Raw genomic sequence first — 20,673 nt, forward strand, 5'->3', positions numbered from 1 at the left:
GACGTACAATCGGAGAAAAAAGAAGACTAGTATGTTTTTTATATATTTTTTGTATCAGCCATTCTACGTCCAGTTGTCTATCTATTATACTAGCATTTATCTTCCTCGATATTAATCAGATTTAAGATGCATTTTGAGTGTCTTTATTAAGGAAAAATCATGTTATGTGAGGCTATTTAGAATGCCGACGCTTACACCGGGCGCTAGCTTTAATTCCTAGCCCCCTAAAAAAGGATTAATTCCTAGGCCGTTAGTTATGGTTTGAGTTTGAATCGAGTAAATTGGCTAGCATCGATTCTAAAACGAGAAGGGAAGGGGCCCGCTTTCCCCAATCTATTTGTTATCTGCGTGTAAGGGTTCTCGACGTTGATCCACGACATGGAAAGGAGTGGGAACTTGAGTGGAGTGCGTGTGTCCTCTGGTGCATTGCTAATGTTCCATTTGTTTTTATGATGTTGAAGAGTGAGCGTTCAAGGATATTTTTGTGCTATATGAAAAATGCTCTGGGTAGAGTAATTACAACCACAAGTGGCAAACCGAGGGCTCTAAACGCCCATGGACGCGTCCAGACGCATCCACAAACAGTGACCGGACAACACATAAAATTTGTCCTTCACAACTGGATCATCAAACCGAAACCTCAAATCCATATTGTTCTCATGCAACGTACCTCCGTAGCTAAACATATGTCATCGGACTACCAAAAATACGCAGCCTACCCTGTCAGGCTGCCCAAATTTCTTTTTCGCGAAAATATGCTACAAGGGCAGCCGTCGGTGGATGTTTTTTTGGTTCAAAACCGTATAAAACGGCTAGGCCCTAAAATAGAGTTGCCGTTGAAGAAGCTCTAACAAGACGTCATCTGTAAGACTTGTACATCAGATGTAAGTTTATTTTGTACTGATAAGTTTCAAACACTTTTGAGGAACAAACTGTTATTTATCAGTTTCATGGCTATGCAATTGGGAGCGATGCTCCTACATTTGAAGAAAAAAATTGTCTGGTACTACCACAAACAGTAAGCATAGCCGAGCTACACTCATCGGCAAGCTCCAGGATCATATGCAAAATATTCTCGGACATCCATCACTCATGCACAGATATACAGTACAAAACATGCTACATCACGAGAAAAAACAACCTCTTCTCGTTGCGCCGCTGCTTCAAAACCCCTCCCCCCAGAAGATGTCCTGCGACCCGAACTGCAAGTCCTGCTGTAATCACACATGAGACAAGGAGATGAGTCATGAGAATTGAGAAATATGCACCTGAAAACGCGGCGGTACTCGGTGCACTTACGGGGAAGATATCCGGAGGCGTTCCGAGGTCGGGGAACCCCTGAAGCGCCTCCACGTCAAGAGGCAGGGCCTGCCCCTCAGGGTCAGGGTAGGCGGCGTCCAGCGTTCCGCCATGTGGCAGGCGTTCATCCAGGCCAGACAGTGGTGCATCCTCGAGGGCATTCGAATGCGATGAGGTTCCAGCGAACCAAGAGGCCATATGGGAGAAACCCGGAGGTGTTCTGGGGTCGGGCAACCCTTGGAGAGCGTCCAGGCCAAGAGGATAAGGCTGCATCTCAGGGTACACGGAGTCCGGGGTTGCACCGCGTGACGGGCGTTCATCCGGGCCAGATAGCGCTGCGTGCTCTTCCTGCCACAATTGCAGCGGTAACATGAATGACAGTGAAATGAAGGAGTTATAAGTTATAACAGTTTACAAGGTCACCCGCAAAAAAAAACAGTTTACAAGGTGACAGCACAATACTTGAGGGGGGTATCTTAGCAGCAGAAAAGGTAAAATGCATGTCCTATTTAAGACGTGATTTGGGTTCATGGAAAGACTGGCACACAAGCTCAAAGGTTTATTGTAGTAATCAGGTAGTGAAGGAGTTTGAAAGGCTTGATAATATGCAGTACTACTCTAAGTTGTTAAGCATTGATCTTTATAAGGAATTAAAAGCTTCTGATTTTTTGTGAGACTGTTGGATGCACTCTTAACATTCAGAGAAAATTTTCATGTATAGTAGGAGTATATTGTTATTTTTGTACAGTATTTTTTTTCAAAAGGAGGATAACCCCCTGGCCTCTACATCGAGTTTGTACTGTATATAGCAGTTTACATCGAGTTTCTACTGTATATAGCATCTGTACTACATGAACCTACAGTTGAGAATAAACTGTTCAAACGGTGGGATCCTAGTATTGTAAGGCATTGTTTTAGGGGCTCCCAATAATTCATCCACAGATCAGTATTGTTGATCCTTACTCTATAATTCTACAAGCCAAAGTATTTTATAACATGGTCCATAAAGTTAGACAAAAGCTTTCACAAAGTTGATGACAGTTTCATTGGTCAATGAAGATTTACCTGATTCTGCTTGGTTCTGGATGGGCTACTGTTTGGGGGACGAGGCTGCGGAGGGTATGTCATTGGGGTTGTAGGATCGATTTCCCCAGCAAATGGACCAGATTCTTCATTAACAGGGCACATTACAGGTTGCTCATCTTTATTTGACTGATAAAAGACTTTAGAAACAACAAGCTCCCCATGCTTTTCATCTTGATCTACCCCAAGGTGATACTGATGCATTGTCCAATTAGTTTTTGTACGCGAGGTGACACCGTCTTTCCTAGAACGCATGATAAGAACCAATATTTTCTTCCACCCTTTTATGACACCGTTATTATCTAAGATTTCTTTGGATTTTCCAGTTTTGTGCCATCTGAAATGCACATCACAAACAACATGGTCACTGTTGCTAATCTTGCGACGCTTGCGCTGGCCAACATCGTATGCATTTGATATTTTGTGGAAGAAATGAAGGTTTCTCCCATCCATCTTGGTACCTACAGGGGTATATGAGTTAACTAACCAAGAATTACTCCGAATAGTCTGAGCTAGCTATTTAATTTAGAAGGCCATGATAATAACAAGTCTAAAATAAGAAACATGTACCAGGGAGATTTTCAGGATGTGTATAGCAGATTCCTTCAGCCTCCTCTATGGTTGGAATAAAATCATCTATTAGCTCATGGGACGGTGCCCTGCCAACCTTTCCTTCTAAATGTTCAAGCAGTTCGAGACCAGTTGGATCAAATTTAACACCAGCGGGGAGTCCTGGCCACTGTGATAAGTCCTGTAGTACAAAGCATGAAGTGCAACCACAAGATTCCAAGAAATCATGAGATTTTTAATGGTTGGAAACTAGAAGAGAACCGAGAATAAAAGTAAATGCAACAGTCATGTTAAATAGTTAATGGTACTTACATCAATGTGGTATTTGCAGTTTGGGCACTCAATCTGGCTAGGCGGGGGATGAGTTGGGTTTCTTATCACCGCAACAATTGTCGTGACCAATGAACTGATGAATCTGTGAGATAAATCTATTTTAGTAATCATCTTTTGATGCCTAACAGATAACAAATTTAATCAACAAAACATAATAAATGTAGCAACTAAGCTAAATGGAAACATATGAGATAACTTTTACACAAACAGGCATCTATCTCAATTCTAGGTTCAATCATAGGATATTAACTGACATAAACATATTTAAAGGGAAACGCTAATGCTCTGTGGCTGATCGCTTGGAGAGTTCCGCCACCCGCGCAACTGTTGGATCACCTTGATCCATGCGTTGTCATGCACGCTCGCACACAGTCCGTTATTTCCCTTGCCTACCACGTACCATTTTACTTCATCTTGCAACAACAGCGGCATTGCAAACCATGGCGGCGAACGACGACTGCAACTTAGACAAGCTTTTGCAACATCAGCTCTGTTGCAAAAATACTGCAACAAAACCTCTGTTGCAAAAAAAAATCTACAACAAGAACTCTGTTGCAAAAAGGTCCCATGACACCACCTATGTTGCAAGAAATATATTCTGCAACATAACTTTTGTTGTAAATGTTTCCGCAACAAGACCTTTGTTGCGAAGTAGGGGGAGACTTTGAGCCACTGGATTGTGCCACATACAACGACTCGCGAGGCGGCAGATCTTTTTAAAAGATCCACGGGCCAACGCGTAGCTGCCCCCATATTTAAAGCCACCTAATCAAGGATAGTCATGTTCACTAACTCGGTGAAAAATCATAGGAATGAAGATATAATTAGTTATGATAAATTTGATAGATTAACACTTGTTTGCAAATCTTTTGCCTTGCATTGCTATTTTCAACGTATTTAGCCAGAGACAAAAATATAAATTCAATTGCATTGTTATGTTTCAGAAGAAACAGGAGAGTAACGCAGAGCATTGATCTGCACAGTCAATGATTTAAACAACAAGCAACATATCGAATGATGATCAGGTTGGCAGAGTGTCACCGACAGTTTGCAGCGAGCAGCAGTGGAATCTATGGCGCTCCCATTAAACCTGCAGCAAACAGAAACCTGAATAAGTTAAATCCTGAATCAGCAAGCATTAAACAGCGAGGCTACGCAGAAGAGTTGTGAATAAGTTTTCACTGGCAGATAGAGATGGAGGGCCCAACAGCGAACATGTTCGAGATGGCACACAGGCAAGTCGATGATCCTACAGCACAAATCTGCAATTTCTCTACCCCCTCATCTTACTCCTTGGCCGCTAACACTACCACGGCCGAGAGCTTGTAACAACAGAAACATCTTCGCTGCGACCAGATCAGTCTCCACTAAACAGAATAGAGGGGAACGGAACAGAACCCTTGTCTGCTTCCTCCTCCACCACCACCTCAAGCAGATCGATCGTGAAACCCCTGCACCACCGCCGCTGCAACGACGAGTAAAACCGGGCCGGATTCACGACGGCGGCCCGGAGGCGCTACCCATCTCTGCTTCTGTCTTCTTTTTCCCGAGAACTTCACAGCTTCCTTCGAGAGGAAGGCCCCTCCGCCGCCATCGCAGTCCCAAAAAGAAAAAAAACCGCACCGCCACTGCAACGACGAGGGAAACCTTGCCGGAATCACGTCGGCGGCGTCACAGTACTGGGCTGCTCTGCTCTCCGACGATCTCGCACTCATCGCTCCGTCAGACTGACGACATCTCCTCTGCCACGCGCTCAAGCTAAGGCTATCAGCAGCCGGCCTCCTCCAAAACCACGCGCCGGAATCCACCACCCGCCGAACAATCGCGACGCCCCTCCGGGTGAAACCGAAACCCAGCCCCCTCAAGACACAGATAATACCCCCAGACCGCGTGCGTGAGAGGATAAAACAAACAAGATCCAGAGCAGCAGCAGCAAAAAAAAAAAAAGGACAGAGAGGACGAGCCGAGAGTTGGAGACCAGAAACAGAGGCCCGACGCGGCGTACTTACGCTGCCGATGCCATGGCAGGCGCACGGCCGAGCCGCGACGGCAGGATTGGGGATGGCGGTGACAAACTTGAGAGCGGAACGGGGAGCGAGAACCGAGAAGAGAGGAGTGTGCGAGGAGGAGCAGGGGGGGAAGTGTCCGAGCCTGCCAAGCGCGCGGCACTAAATAGGCGACGGCTGAGAAGGACCGGGACCACCGGCGCCTGTGCAAAATGTTTTGTCCACTGCAACAAGCAAACCCCCCACCCCCTGCTCTGTAGGCTCGGGAGGACTGTGAGCTCTGGGTTCTGTCGCTCCGCGGGAAACTGGGCTCGGCCGTGGACTCGGCTTGCCATGGTCTCCGCTCTGCTTACTGTTGGTTTCTTTTCTACGAGAGGGAACTCTCTGAGAAGCCTTTTGGGATCAGTACTTTGCCTAATGAACCCTAAAAAAGAGTAGTATAATTTTTTTAACAGGCTAAAAAAGAGTGTACTTTTTGCACTACAAGGGAGTGATTTCATAACAAGGGAGGATAATCTATCTCTTGGTAAGCAAGGGAAGTGAGTTATGCCATGAAATAAAAACAAGACTTTGTCCAATTCCCTCAAAAGTGGTCCATCCATACTACTTCATTCCAAAAAGAAGTTGCGAAAACTGCGTGCGCGGCGTGGTGTGTGTGTGTGTGTGTGGGTGGGGGGGGGGGGGGGGGGGGGGGGGGGCAGTAGCCGTCGCTACACGTGGAGGACCGAATGGACGGGGCGAGGTTCGGGAGTAACGTGCGCGTTCTTAGGATCGGGATGCGGGAAGACCGAAGCGGGTGCTATTTCTAGCAGTATATAAATGCATCATGAAACGGACTCATGAGTGTCTTCTTTTGCGTAATTCGCGTGGAGCGTTTCATGCCTCTTTAGGGATAAGTATTCAGTCAAAACCCGAGTTTCCGTCCTCTCAACGAGAGTGATTTGTGCGGAGAGGCTCTGTAACGCTTAATGCAACTTTGCTGATAACCCACTCAAGTGGCCGAGGCAGTGTGCTTGTAAAGTCTGATCTCACTTCGCCGCTATAAAAATCCAAACTCACAGCCAGCCGTTGTCGTTGTGTGCATGTGCCACTACTACTCATAAGAAGCATGTTGGTGCTTTGAGACCGGCAGTACCATTAGGAGATGACATATTTGTTCGGAGGGGATGCAAGCGACAAATTGAGATGGTAGCACACAAGACAGTCTGTTTACCCAGGTTCAAGTTCTGCCTAGGGAGGTAACACCCTACTCCCCCCTCTGGTGATTGTATTGCTCGAGTGCTCAAGGCGATCAATGTTTCTTGTGTTATAAGCTCTCGGGCATGGCGGCGGACAAGGAGGAAGATGAGGGGTAGGTAAAAATCCTAGCCAAATGGCTCTAGAATGCCATGTCCCTCTCTTGGTTCCCGCCCTAACTCACATTATATACTCGGTCGAGATAGGGTTACATCACTCGGTCCAGTCCAAGATGGGCTTGCGCCACTAGAACGACCCGGACCAAGCCGTACATTCCTGAGGGCCAGCCGTCCTATCTCTTGAGATAGAATGGTGATCAGCTGGGACCTCGATTTGAGTAGCTGATTTGGCCCAAGAGGGCACTGTAGGGCAGTGAATTCTGTCCATAGTTGAAAGGATCGATATGGTTGACTAGAGGGGGGGGGGGTGAATAGGACACTACCTATTTTTATCTTTTCTTATCAAATTAGGTTTAGCAACAAATAGGTTGTCTATATATGCAACTAGGTGAACAACCTATATGATGCTAGCAACAACAACACACGCAAGCAAGCAAGAGATAAAAACACAAGTAAAGCTTGCACAAAGTAAAGGTAAGAGGTAACCACAAGTGGAGCCGGTGGAGACGAGGATGTGTTACCAAAGTTCCTTCCCTTTGAGCGGAAGTACGTCTCCGTTGGAGCGGTGTGGAAGCACAATGCTCCTCAAGAATCGACTAGGGCCACCGTATTCTCCTCACGTCCTCGCACAATGCAAGATGTCGTGATTCCACTAGTGGTGCCCTTGAAGGCAGCAACCGGACCTTTACAAACAAGGTTGGGGCAATCTCCACAACCGAATTGGAGGCTCCCAACACCACCGCGAAGCTTCACCGCAATGAAATGTAGCTCCGAGATAACCTCAACCGTCTAGGCTGCTCAAACACCCCAAGAGTAACAAGATCCACAAGGGATTAGAGGGGGGAATCAAATTTCTCTTGGTGGAAGTGTAGATCCAGGCCTTCTCAACCAATCCCTAGGAAATCAACAAGATTGATTGGCTAGGGAGAGAGATAGGGCAAGAGAAAGCTTTTGAGCAACAATGAAGCTTGGGGAGCGAGAGGAAGAAGACTCACTTATATAGTAGGGAAAGAAATCCAACCGTACGCCCCTTTAGCCCGTGCACAAGCGTGTTGGGAAACGTTGCATGTTTTACGAAAAAAATCTATGCACACGCAAGACCTATCCATGGACATGCATAACAACGAGAGGGGAGAGTGTGTCTATGTACCCTCGTAGACCGTAAGCGGAAGCGTTTATCAACACGGTTGATGTAGTCCTACACCTTCACGATCCGCCCGCTCAAGTACCGGACGTACGGCACCTCCACGTTCAACACACGTTCAGCTCGATGACGTCCTCGCCTTCTTGATCCAGTAAGACGGGCGAAGTAGTAGATGAGTTCCGGCAGCACGACGGCGTGGTGACTGTGGTGATGCAAGTATCTCCGCAGGGCTTCGCCAAGCACTATAAAAATATGACCGAGGACGAACTAAAGGGAGAGGGGCGCCACACACGGCCAGGGAGTCGTGGTCTGTGTTGCCCCTCTCCCTCCTCTCATATATATAGGTGGAGGCGGAGGGGAGGCAGCCCCTAGAGCGACCCAAGTGGCCGGCGGCTACCCTAGGGCGCCTGCCCTGGTCGAATCCCCCCTTCCATATTTGTGCATGGGGGGAGGAAAGGGGGGCTGGCTGCATTTGGGGTGCCTCCCCTTTCCTTCCCACCCTTTTTGGTGCGTGGGCAAGGGGTGGAGGGGTGCACCAGCACTCTTGTGGGCTGGTGTGCTTCCCTCCCTTTGGCCCATAAGACCCACCGCCTGTCGGTGGCCTCCCGGAACCCCTTCCGGCACTCCGATAAAATACCCGGTACTTCCTAAACCTTTCCGGTGACCAAATACTATCGTCTTATATACCTATCTTTACCTCTGGACCATTCCAGAGCTCCTCGTCATGTCCATGATCTCATCCGGGACTTCGAACAACATTCAGTCATCAACTCACATAACTCATACAATACTATATCGTCAACGAACGTTAAGCGTGCGGACCCCTACGGGTTCCAGAACTATGTAGATATGACCGAGACACCTCTCCGGTCAATAACCAATAGCGGAACCTGGATGCCCATATTGGTTCCTACATATACTACGAAGATCTTTATCGGTCAAACCTTATGAAAACATATGTAATTCCCTTTGTCTGTCGGTATGTTACTTGCCCGAGCTTCGATCGTCGGTATCTTTATACCTAGTTCAACCTCGTTACTGGCAAGTCTCTTTACTCGTTCTGTAATACATCATCTTGCAACTAAATCCTTTGTCACTTTGCTTGCAAGGCTTCTTATGATGTGTATTACCGAGAGGGCCCAGAGATACCTCTCCATGCACGGAGTGACAAATCCTAATCTCGATCCATGCCAACTCAACAGACACCTTCGGAAATACCTGTAGAGCATCTTTATGATCACCTAGTTACGTTGTGATCTTTGATAGCACACAAGGTATTCCTCTGGTATCCGGGAGTTGCATGATCTCATAGTCAAAGGAATATGTATTTGACATTAAGAAAGCAATAGCAATAAAGTGAACGATCATATGCTAAGCTAACGGATGGGTCTTGTCCATCACATCATTCTCCTAATGATGTGATCTCGTTATCAAATGACAACCCATGTATATGGTTAGGAAACCTTAACCATCTTTGATCAACGAGCTAGTCTAGTAGAGGCTCACTAGGGACACGGTAGTTGTTTATGTACCCACACATGTATTAAAGTTTCCGGTCAATACAACTCTAGCATGAATAATAAACCTTTATCATGATTGAGGAAATATAATAATAACCATTTTACTATAGCCTCTAGGGCATATTTCCATCAGTCTCCCACTTGCACTAGAGTCAAAAATCTGGATTACATTGTAACGAATCTAACACCCATGGAGTCTTGGTGCTGATCATGTTTTGCTCGCGGAAGAGGCTTAGTCAATGGGTCTGCTACATTCAGATATGTATGTATTTTGCAAACTTCTATGTCTCCATCCTTGATCTTTTCACGAATGGAGTTGAAGCGTCTCTTGATGTGTTTTGTTCTCTTGTGAAACATGGATTCCTTCGCTAAGGCAATTGCTCCAGTGTTGTCACAAAGGATTTTCATTGGACCCGATGCACTGGGTATTACACCCGGATCGGATATGAACTCCTTCATCCAAACTCCTTCCTGAGCTACTTCCGAAGCAGCTATGTACTCCGCTTTAGACGTAGATCCCGCTACGACGCTCTGCTTGGAACTGCACCAACTGACAGCTCCACCATTCAATATAAATAAATATCCGGTTTGTGACTTAGAGTCATCCGGATCGGTGTCAAAACTAGCATCGACGTAACCATTTACGATAAGCTCATCATCACCTCCATAAATGAGAAATATATCCTTGGTCCTTTTCAGGTACTTTAGGATGCTCTTAACCGTTGTCTAGTGATCCACTCCTGGATTACTTTGGTACCTCCCTACAAAACTTATGGCAAGGCACACATCAGGTCTGGTACACAGCATAGCATACATGATAGAACCTATGGCTGAGGCATAGGGAATCACTTTCATGTCTGACTCAATTTCATACCTTGTAACATAGGCAAGAACCCTTTCTTTGACTGGTCCATTTTGAACTTCTTCAAAACTTTGTCAAGGTATGTGCTTTGTGAAAGTCCTATTAAGCGTCTCGATCTATCCCTATAGATCTTGATGCCAAATATATAAGCAGCTTCACCGAGGTCTTTGCTACCTCTTGAGCATGCGTTGGTTTTCCCTTGAAGAGGAAAGGGTGATGCAGCAAAGTAGCGTAAGTATTTCCCTCAGTTTTTGAGAACCAAGGTATCAATCCAGTAGGAGACTACACGCAAATCGCCTAGTACCTGCACAAACAATCAAGAACCTTGCAACCAACGCGATAAAGGGGTTGTCAATCCCTTCATGGCCGCTTGCAAAAGTGAGATCTGATAAAGATAATAAGATAAATATTGTTGGCATTTTTGTTGAATAGATTGAAACTAAAGATTGCAAAATAAAATAGATCAAAAACTTATATGATGTAAAGTAGACCCGGGGGCCATAGGTTTCACTAGTGGCTTCTCTCAAGATAGCATATATTACGGTGGGTGAACAAATTACTGCCGCGCAACTGATAGAAAAGCGCATAGTTATGAGAATATCTAGGCATGATCATGTATATAGGCATCACGTCCGTGTCAAGTAGACCGAAACGATTCTGCATCTACTACTATTACTCCACACATCGACCGCTATCCAGCATGCATCTAGAGTATTAAGTTCATAAGAACAGAGTAACGCATTAGGCAAGATGACATGATGTAGAGGGATAAACTCAAGCAATATGATATAAACCCCATCTTTTTATGTCGATGGCAACAATACAATACGTGCATTGCTGCCCCTACTGTCACTGGGAAAGGACACTGCAAGATTGAACCCAAAGCTAAGCACTTCTCCCATTGCAAGAAAGATCAATCTAGTAGGCCAAACTAAACCGATAATTCGAAGAGACTTGCAAAGATATCAAATCATGCATATAAGAATTCAGAGAAGAATCAAATATTGTTCATAGATAAACTTGATCATAAACCCACAATTCATCGGATCTCGGCAAACACACCGCAAAAAGTATTACATCGAATAGATTGTTGGGGAACGTAGTAATTTCAAAAAAATTCCTACGCACACGCAAGATCATGGTGATGCATAGCAACGAGAGGGGAGAGTGTGTCCACGTACCCTCGTAGACCAAAAGCGGAAGCGTTATGACAACGCGGTTGATGTAGTCGTACGTCTTCACGATCGACCGATCCTCAGTACCGAACGTACGACACCTCCGTGTTCAGCACACGTTCAGCTCGGTGACGTCCCGCGAACTCATTGTCGGTGTCAAAACCGGCGGATCTCGGGTAGGGGGTCCCGGACTGTGCGTCTAAGGTCGATGGTTACAGGAGACAGGGGACACGATGTTTACCCAGGTTCGTGCCCTCTCTATGGAGGTAATACCCTACTTCCTGCTTGATTGATCTTGATGAATATTAGTATTACAAGAGTTGATCTACCACGAGATCGTAATGGCTAAACCCTAGAAGTCTAGCCTGTATGACTATGGTAATGAGTATATCCTTTCCGGACTAAACCCTCCGGTTTATATAGACACCGGGGGTTGGATCTAGGGTTACATAGGGTCGGTTACATAAGAAGGAATCTTCATAGTTGGTCGCCAAGCTTGCCTTCCACGCCAAGGAGAGTCCAATCCGGACACGGGTATAGTCTTCGGCCTTCATGTCTTCACAGCCCATCAGTCCGGCCCATTTGATAACAGGCCGGACGACCGAGGACCTCTTAGTCCAGGACTCCCTCAGTAGCCCCTGAACCTGGCTTCAATGACGAGGAGTTCGACACGCAGATTGTCTTCGGCATTGCAAGGCGGGTTCCCTTCTTTCCGAACTCCAAGATAGTCTTCGGATGCGATGATAGTATCCGGACCGGTCACTCACACCATACACAACCGCAGAGAGAATATAATTTTACACGAGTCCAATCCGCTGACAACTTTTTGTAGCACGACATTACGTTTGACCAGTCATAATTCCAAACCGTTTTTGTGTTCGCCGCTCCATGTTCCGAGACGCGGTTGCCATTGGCACGTCTTGTCAAAGAAGAGATCGTGCCCCCTCATTGTGGGATTCTCATCAATGCGGGTATGGGTAACCCAACCGTGCCGTTTACACAGGCCTGGGAATAGGCGAGCTTTTAGGGCGAGTGGGGAGGCGCTTGATATTCACGGCCTTTATAAGGGATAAGGATTTCTTTCTTTACCCACACCCTTTCTCTTCTTTAGCCCTTCCGTCCTTGAGCTCCAGCACCCAAGCTCTAGCTTTTCCTCGTTCGAGAAAGCACTCCAAACATGTCCGGATCTGGAGCTGGAGGCAAGTGGATGGCCTCCTCTGTTAAGAAGAAGGACATCACGGAGCTCCGAGAGGCCGGATACCTGGCCAAGGAGATTGCTCACCGACTCCCGGTCAAAGGACAGATCGTCCCCACTCCGGAGCCCCATGAGAGGGTTGCGTTTCTCATGCACTTTGTCCGCGGGCTGGGATTCCCTCTCCACCCGTTCATCCGTGGACTGATGTTTTACTACGGGCTAGACTTTCATGACCAAGCCCCCAACTTCATTCTCAACATCACGGCATTCATTGTCGTGTGCGAGGCCTTCCTCCGCATCCCACGTCATTTCGGCCTATGGCTGAAGACCTTCAATGTGAAGCCGAAGGTGGTGAGCGGCCAACAAGCAGAGTGCGGAGGCGCCATGGTGGGTAAGATGCCCAACGTTACCTGGCCCGAAGGCTCTTTTGCGGAGACGGTAAAGGGGTGGCAATCGGGGTGGTTCTACATCACCGAGCTGCGCGACACTGACTGGGCGGCGGCCCCCGAATTCCGATCCGGAATCCCGATGCGGCTCACCTCCTGGCAAGAGAGGGGCCTAACCTGGGGTCCCTCGAATGAGCTGACTGGGCTCCAGACGTGCGTCCAAAACATGATAGATAGGAAAATCAAGCTCGTCAACGTGATCCAGGTCATGCTCATTCGTCGAATCCTTCCGTGCCAACGCCGGACTTGCTATCTGTGGAGTACGATCCGGCCAAGCACCAGACGCTACTAGAGCTCTTCGGCACGACGCACGAAGACATCTGGAAAGTACTCTTCAAGGCCGGCGAGACACCACCGCCCACGACCGAGGATCGCGGGCTCAGCTTAAAACGCCAGGCTAATTCGGTAAGTTCTTTCATGTTTTCAGGGCATACCCTTTACTAGCATATTTTGAGGAAAAAGCCTAAGCCTTCCTATCCATGTTTTCAGGCCTGGGTCGAGGTAGCAGGGGGGATTAACTGTCCAGCTCCGCTGCCCGAAGACCCCGAATTCCCATTACTGATGAAAATGCTGTTTCCAGCACCTTATGAGGTGTCGGAGAAGACGGCCAAGAAAGCGGCCAAAGGGGACCGGAGGGGCCCTCACCGAAAAGGCGCTCCGGACGTGATGTCCGAAGACGAGACTCGCTCTTGGTCCACCGAGGACGATGACGAGGAGGAGGAGGAGGAGGAAGATGACTCCCCACCCGAGGTGGGGAGGAAGAAGAGAGCGGCCTCCACGAATCTGGAGGCGAAGGCGCCCAAGAGGGGGAAAGGCTCCCTCGCGGATAACTCCGCGTGGGATGTTGATAGCAGTCCAGAGCGACCTCCCCGGACCAAGCCTCGGGCCGCATCGTAAGTATCAAAATCTTTATGCACGCCCGAACGTCTGGCCTTTCCACCTTGTAATATTGATATGTTTGAATCATGTTATTGCAGTCCGGCTCGGGACAGTTCTCCGCGATCTTCATCAGAAGGTTCGCTGGACCCCAAGGAGAGGGCCAACATGTCACCGCCGCCCACTTACTCTCCCTCGGCCAAGGGTGATGACGAGGAGGCATCCCGAAGGACCTCCTCAGACCGGGGGAAGGCTCCGGAGATCGTCAGGGTGGCGCCCCAGGATGACTCCCGGGCCGCCGGTCATATGGGGGAAAGAGCCCCTATGGAGACGGATGATGCGGGCCGAGTTCTATTCGGCCCTCAGCCGGATTTTGTTCCGGAGACCTATACGGCTCCGGAGTCCGGCGAACGGCCTTTCCTGAAAAGAGGGGGTGTGCCGCCAGTGACCTCTGTCCAACCGGAGGCACCGGATCATCTACTAGAAGCGCTGCAAGGCGCTTCCATTGTGGATGAGCACCGTGCCCATATGGGTATGGTGATCGAAAAGGTTCAGTCCGCCAAAAACAGACTAACCGAAGCCTGCGCTAGCCTTCTAACAGGCTTTGAGGTGAGTAATGTAGTTGTAAGAAGAATATCACAGCATAGACAGTAGCCCCTGATGCTCTGTTCGGTGTTCGGAAAGAAAAAGCCGAAGAAAGGATCAAAAATAATTTTTGCAGGAGTCTAACATGAGGTGTCTATGTGAATAAGCAGGCCTCGCTGCGGGCTGCTACCGCTCATAATGCGGAGGTCTCCGGACTGAAGCAGAAACTGGAGCGGGCCGAGGAAGAGCTCGGCATCGTGAAGAAGGAGCTGGAGGATAGCCAAGGTATGCAGTAACCTGCGTGTTCATTTAATAAGGATGAATAGTCTGTTCGGGCTCAAGTGTCGTGAACTTTATTAGCGGCCACGACCGAGGTGGTGACCCTCAGGAAGGCGTTAGCCGAGGCCGAGGACAGTGTGGCCAAGGAACGCGCCGCGCGTGAGAAGCACGAGGCCCTGGTTAACAAGGCCCGGCGGGAGCTCCAGGACACCGTCGAGAGGCTCGAGTCCTTGGAGCGTGATTTTAGGACGCAAAAGTCCGAACTTGCGAAGGCCCGCCAGAGCGTGCGAGATGCCCGAGCCGAAGCCCAGAGCACTCTCCACGAGATTCAGGCGGCCGAGAAGATTGTAGCGGGTAGGTCTTTCGCTATGCAAAGCAAATATGCGAAGGAAACATTCCTTGTACTTACCCAAATTTGGGTTTTCCAGGGGCGTTTACGGATCTGTCGCGTAGCATATCCGATGCTGCCGATTTTTATCGAGCCAAGGTGGGGATGTCTACGGAGAAACTATTCTGGTCTCAATATGTTGGACCAGAACATCCGGCTCCCTTTAGCGACCAGCTAAAATAGCTGGTCGAGCTGCACCGGTCATCCGAACTAGCCATGAAGGACCTAATAGTCCGGCTGTGGCCTGCCGAGCCCATTCCCAGCAGCTACTTCGGACTTGTGAAGCGGCTTGTAAGTGCCTGCCCGTGGCTTGAAGCCGTGAAGCGATCGGTCTGCATTGAAGGTGCACGGATGGCATTCGCGCGCGTCAAGATGCACTGGGCGAAGATGGATGCCAAGAAGTTGATGACCGAGGGGCCACCTGAGGGCAAGGAGCATCGTCGACCCGAGCTGTATTTTGACGGAGTCCTGGAGGAATCCCGCCTTGTGGCGGAGCAATGTACGAGGGACGTGATATTCCCGTGAAAACATTCGAGTTGTACTGTAATATGAAACAAGATCGGTATGTAGTATGATGCTTGTAATGAAATTTTACCTCCTGTGCGGCCGTTTATTAAAATTTGAGGGTTGACCAGTCGTCGGCTTCTGCTCCCACGTAGATAGTATGGGGGTGTTCAGGATAAATCTAAACACTCTTTACTCCACATCCTGGTCCTTAAAGGAGGTGTTTAGCGCAACGAACAAGGCAATCAGACTATACGACCTTTATTACCTCACTTAGCCATAGGAGTTTGACAATAAAAATTTCGGCGAAGCCCCTGGTGTTCGGAAGGCCGAACTAGGGGCGCTATACACGCCTAGTCAGAGAAAAACCGATTCCTCGCATAAAGCGGAAAAAATCTCTAGGGATTTGAGACCTCTCGAACAGCTAACCAGCTCTCGCCGTATCATGACAGTCAGTTTTCGGCTTTCTCTACCGAGGTGCTCGTCCAGAAGAACCGGGACACAATCGCAGTAGTTCTCCCTTTACTACCCTAGGCGATATAGCGGAACATAAGGTAGTAAGCATAGGAGCCGAGCAACCCAACTATTGACCAAAGACATGATTCGGAGCCAATGCATATAATGCTATAAGTTCGGGGTGCCGAACTGTACTGTAAAAGTGTTCGGACTTTTGTTTGCCGTAATGCGGGGCGTGATGAAGCCCCTGGCGCAGTAATACGTACCAGAGTGTACGTCTGCAATGAGTAATAAATACAAAGGAAGAAAAAGGGAAAATTAAATAATAAGCTGACACTACCCTTTATTTGTAATGCGATTAATACGTCGAGGCGTACTTGTATATGTAATATGATAAGCAAGAAAGGCTATTTAACATGCCTAGACCAAGTGCGAGCTGCGTGCGGATATGTAAAACAGGTATAGCAATCGTTAGCAGAGGCCACCTGGGGATTCCCTTGTACGCCAAAGCTCCTTGCCTCCTTGGTGTGTCCGACAAATGGGTTGTCAGAAAAAACTTCGAAAAGAGAAAAAGAACCTAAAAAAAGAAAAAACGAAGGTACGCGAATCCTGGGGTCGTCGAGCCACACTGTGGATCGCGTCCATACTCATGGGATTCTGGGCGCGTGGTCATGTGCGCGCGGTACGAATGCCACTTCCTCTTCGGGGCTGGGACGGAGGCTGAATTGCTAATTGAGCTCTTGACAAGCCGAGCTGTCCTGTTGCAGTGTCCGGGCCCTCTCTACGATGTCCAAGGGCTCGGCAATCGGATTATGGTTCTGCTTTAGAAGGCCGCTCTGTACCTCTACCGCTAGGATGGCTGTGTGCTCCTCTGTATGGAGGGAGCATTCCGTGTTTCCATTGGCTGTTATGACGCTGCGTGGACTGGGCATCTTGAGCTTGAGATAAGCGTAGTGTGGCACCGCGTTGAATCTAGCAAACGCGGTTCGTCCGAGCAGTGGTAGCCGCTGCAGAAGGGGACGATATCGAAGATAGGTCTTCGCTTCGGAAGTTGTCCGGGGAACCGAAGACCACCTCCAGCATGATTGAGCCCGTACAACGGGCCTCTACGCCTGGTATGACTCCTTTAAAGGTAATCTTTGTGGGCTTGATTCATGCGGGATGAATGCCCATTTTGTGCACTGTATCCTGATAGAGCAGGTTGAGGCTGCTACCACCGTCCATTAGGACTCGTGTCAGGTGGAATCCGTCAATAATTGGGTCGAGGACCAGTGCGGCTGAACTGCCATGACGGATACTAGTCGGATGATCTCGATGATCAAAGGTAATCGGGAATGACAACCACGGATTGAATTTTGGAACGACTGACTCTACCGCATGGACGTCCCTGAGTGTGCGCCTGCGCTCCCTTTTGGGGATGTGTGTAGCATATATCATGTTTACCGTTTTGACTTGTGGGGGGAAATTTCTTCTGCCCCCCAGTGTTCGGCTGCCGGGGCTCTCCGTCGTCGTCCTCGCTTTGCGATCCCATTTCCTTGCTCTCAGCATTTGACTTGCTGGATTGCCTGAAAACCCGACAATCTCTGTTGGTATGGTTGGCTTGTTTGTCTGGGGTGCCATGTATCTGGCATGGACGGTCGAGTATGCGGTCCAAGCTGGATGGTCCCTCACTGTTCCTTTTGTAGGGCTTCTTCCGCTGGCCGGACTTGGAGCCGCTGAATCCGGCGTTAACTGTAGTGTCATCGTTGTTATCGCCATTGCTTTGGCGTTTGTGTCTATTGCGCCGGAGCTTGCCGGTGTTGTTTTTGGCCTCGGAGGGTCCTGCCTCGCTGGCTGTGTTTTTGCTACGAGCCAGCCAGCTGTCCTCATCCGCACAAAAGCGGGTCATGAGTGCAATGAGGGCTGCCATGGATTTCGGCTTTTCTTGGCCGAGGTGGCGGGCGAGCCATTCGTCACGGATGCTGTGTTTGAAGGCCGCTAGGGCTTCGGCATCTGGACAGTCAACGATCTGGTTCTTTTTGGTTAGGAACCTAGTACAGAATTTGCTGGCTGATTCTCTAGGTTGTTGAACTATATGACTTAAGTCATCGGTGTCTGGTGGCCGGACATAAGTACCTTGGAAGTTGTCAAGAAAAGCTTCTTCCAAATCCTCCCAGCTGCCGATGGAATTTTCAGGCAGGCTATTTAACCAGTGTCTGGCTGGCCCTTTTAGTTTTAGTGGGAGGTATTTGTTGGCGTGGAGATCGTCTCCTCGGGCCATATGGATGTGGAGAATAAAATCTTCGATCCATACTGCGGGATTGGTTGTTCCGTCGTATGATTCAATATTGACGGGCTTGAACCCCTCGAGGAATTCATGATCCATTACTTCGTCTGTGAATCAAAGAGGGTGTGCGGCGCCTCTATATCGGGCCGCGTCATGGCGTACCTCCGATGAAGTCCGCCTGCGGTTATCGGCCCGGGCGTGACTAGGTTTGTCACGTCCGAATAGGTAGCCGTCATCGCGAGTCGAAAAGCGTCCTCGTGATCCATAGATTGATCTGGTGTGTCCTGCTCTATTGTCCCGGTCCTGCCGAAGGTCGTATGTATAGTCCCGAGCTGTTTTGTCTCTGTTTTTGCGAGGCGGTGGGGCGGGCTGGTGTTCGGCATGAGTTGCCATTTTATCCCGACCACGGGGTGGTCGTTCCGCCGTACTATCCCGACCACGCGGTGGTCGTTCCGCATTGCGCGAGGGAGGTATGGACTCCGACGCCTCCTCATCAAACTGAGGTAGCAGTGTGCATTTCGGGTAACTCTTGGCTGGACGCTTGAGGCCGTATTCTTCGGCTGCCCGGACATCAGTCCAGCTGTCAATGAATAGGTCTTGATCACCTTGAAGCTGCTGCTGCTTTTTCTTCAGGCTTCTTGCATTAGCTATTAGCTGGCGCTTGAAGCGTTCCTGCTCGAGGGGTGCCTCCGGCACGATGAAATCCTCGTTGCCGAGGCTCTCCTCATCCTCGGAGAGTGGACGGTAACTATCGTCATCCCGGTCGTTGGGCATGGCCTGTTTATCAGGGTTAGCTTGCCCGTTGTCTTGTTCCTCCTATTCGGATGTTGCTCCAACAAGGTCTTCATTGTTTTCGGCGTCGTCTGGAGTACTACCGGTGCCAGTGTTGCTATCTTTTGAGCGACGTGACTTAGAACAGCGTTTAGGGTGCCAGCGCTTGGACTGTGTTTCAGAAGGTTTATTCGCAACTGGATCTTCTTTTTCATCGTCGCTAGCCTTTTTAGGTGTGTCAACCATGTACACATCGTACGAACAGGTGGCCGTCCAACGTCCAGTGAATGGCGGGTCTTGGCCTTGCTCCTTGTCGGCATCGTCATCCATACCGTCGATGTGTTCGGAGCCATAATCAAGCACATCGGTTAAGTCCTCGACAGTGGCTATGAAGTGGGTGGCAGGTGGGAAGCGAAATTCTCCATCATCAGCCTCTAGTTCGAACCGGACATAGTTCGGCTGTGAGTCTGCCAAGGACAAGTTTTTAATGAATTTAGAACATCGCCCAAGGGCGAGTGTTGGAAGACGTCTACGGCACTGAACTCGAAGATCGATGACCGATCCAGCTCGGTGTCTGCAGGCGTACGCGGTTCGGAACTTATAGCCGGAAACGATTCTGAAATTCCGTTGACGCAGATATTCCCAGGTGTTGAGTCTGTGTGCGGCTCCAGCGCCGCGGACTCCGTGGCTTCGGATGGAGCGACCTGCTCCGGATCTAAGGCCGTAGCAATTACAGGAACCATCTCCTGATTATGGTCCGGTGACAGATTTAAGTCATGTTCATTGGAGCGAGGGGGAGCGATCGCCGCGGTCTCAAATCCATTGAAGATCAAGTCTCCGTGGATATCCGCAACATAGTTCAAGCTTCCAAATCTGACCTGGTGGCCAGGGGCGTAGCTACCGATCTGCTCCAGATGGCCAAGCGAGTTGGCCCGCAGTACGAAGCCGCCGAATACAAAAATCTGTCCGGGGAGGAAGGTTTCTCCTTGGACAGCGTCACTATAGACGATCGAAGGGGCCATCGAACATTTCGTCGACGGCACAGTGGAACTCTCAATGAAAGCACCAACGTCAGTGTCAAAGCCGGTGGATCTCGGGTAGGGGGTCCCGGACTGTGCGTCTAAGGTCGATGGTTACAGGAGACAGGGGACATGATCTTTATCCAGGTTCGGGCCCTCTCTATGGAGGTAATACCCTACTTCCTGCTTGATTGATCTTGATGAATATGAGTATTACAAGAGTTGATCTACCACGAGATCATAATGGCTAAACCCTAGAAGTCTAGCCTGTATGACTATGTTAATGAGTATATCCTTTCCGGACTAAACCCTCCGGTTTATATAGACACCGGGGGGTGGATCTAGGGTTACATAGGGTCAGTTACATCAGAAGGAATCTTCATAGTTGGTCACCAAGCTTGCCTTCCACGCCAAGGAGAGTCCAATCCGGACACGGGTATAGTCTTCGACCTTCATGTCTTCACAGCCCATCAGTCCAGCCCATTTGATAACAGGCCGGACAACCGAGGACCCCTTAGTCTAGGACTCCCTCACTCACGAT

General features: G+C 49.0%; 1 protein-coding gene across 2 annotated transcripts; it reads right to left on the reverse strand.

Moving 5' to 3' along the window:
- Window positions 1-885: 885 nt before the first annotated feature.
- LOC109773344 (uncharacterized) lies at window positions 886-5,733 on the reverse strand. Of its 2 annotated transcripts, none has more exons than XM_040399312.3 (7): window positions 5,295-5,733; window positions 4,331-4,375; window positions 3,265-3,367; window positions 2,953-3,133; window positions 2,365-2,843; window positions 1,300-1,647; window positions 886-1,211 (listed from the first exon to the last, which is right to left on the reverse strand). In XM_040399312.3, exons 1-7 carry the CDS (start codon window positions 5,624-5,626, stop codon window positions 1,164-1,166), a joined length of 1,536 nt encoding a protein of 511 aa, XP_040255246.2. In that variant the 5' UTR covers window positions 5,627-5,733; the 3' UTR covers window positions 886-1,163. The 2 variants fall into 2 exon arrangements, with proteins under 2 accessions (XP_040255246.2, XP_020187626.2); XM_020332037.4 differs by having other exon boundaries at window positions 886-1,214; window positions 5,295-5,709.
- Window positions 5,734-20,673: the final 14,940 nt, after the last annotated feature.

This window comes from Aegilops tauschii, chromosome 2 (genome assembly GCF_002575655.3).
Source record: "Aegilops tauschii subsp. strangulata cultivar AL8/78 chromosome 2, Aet v6.0, whole genome shotgun sequence".
Taxonomy (NCBI): domain Eukaryota; kingdom Viridiplantae; phylum Streptophyta; class Magnoliopsida; order Poales; family Poaceae; genus Aegilops; species Aegilops tauschii.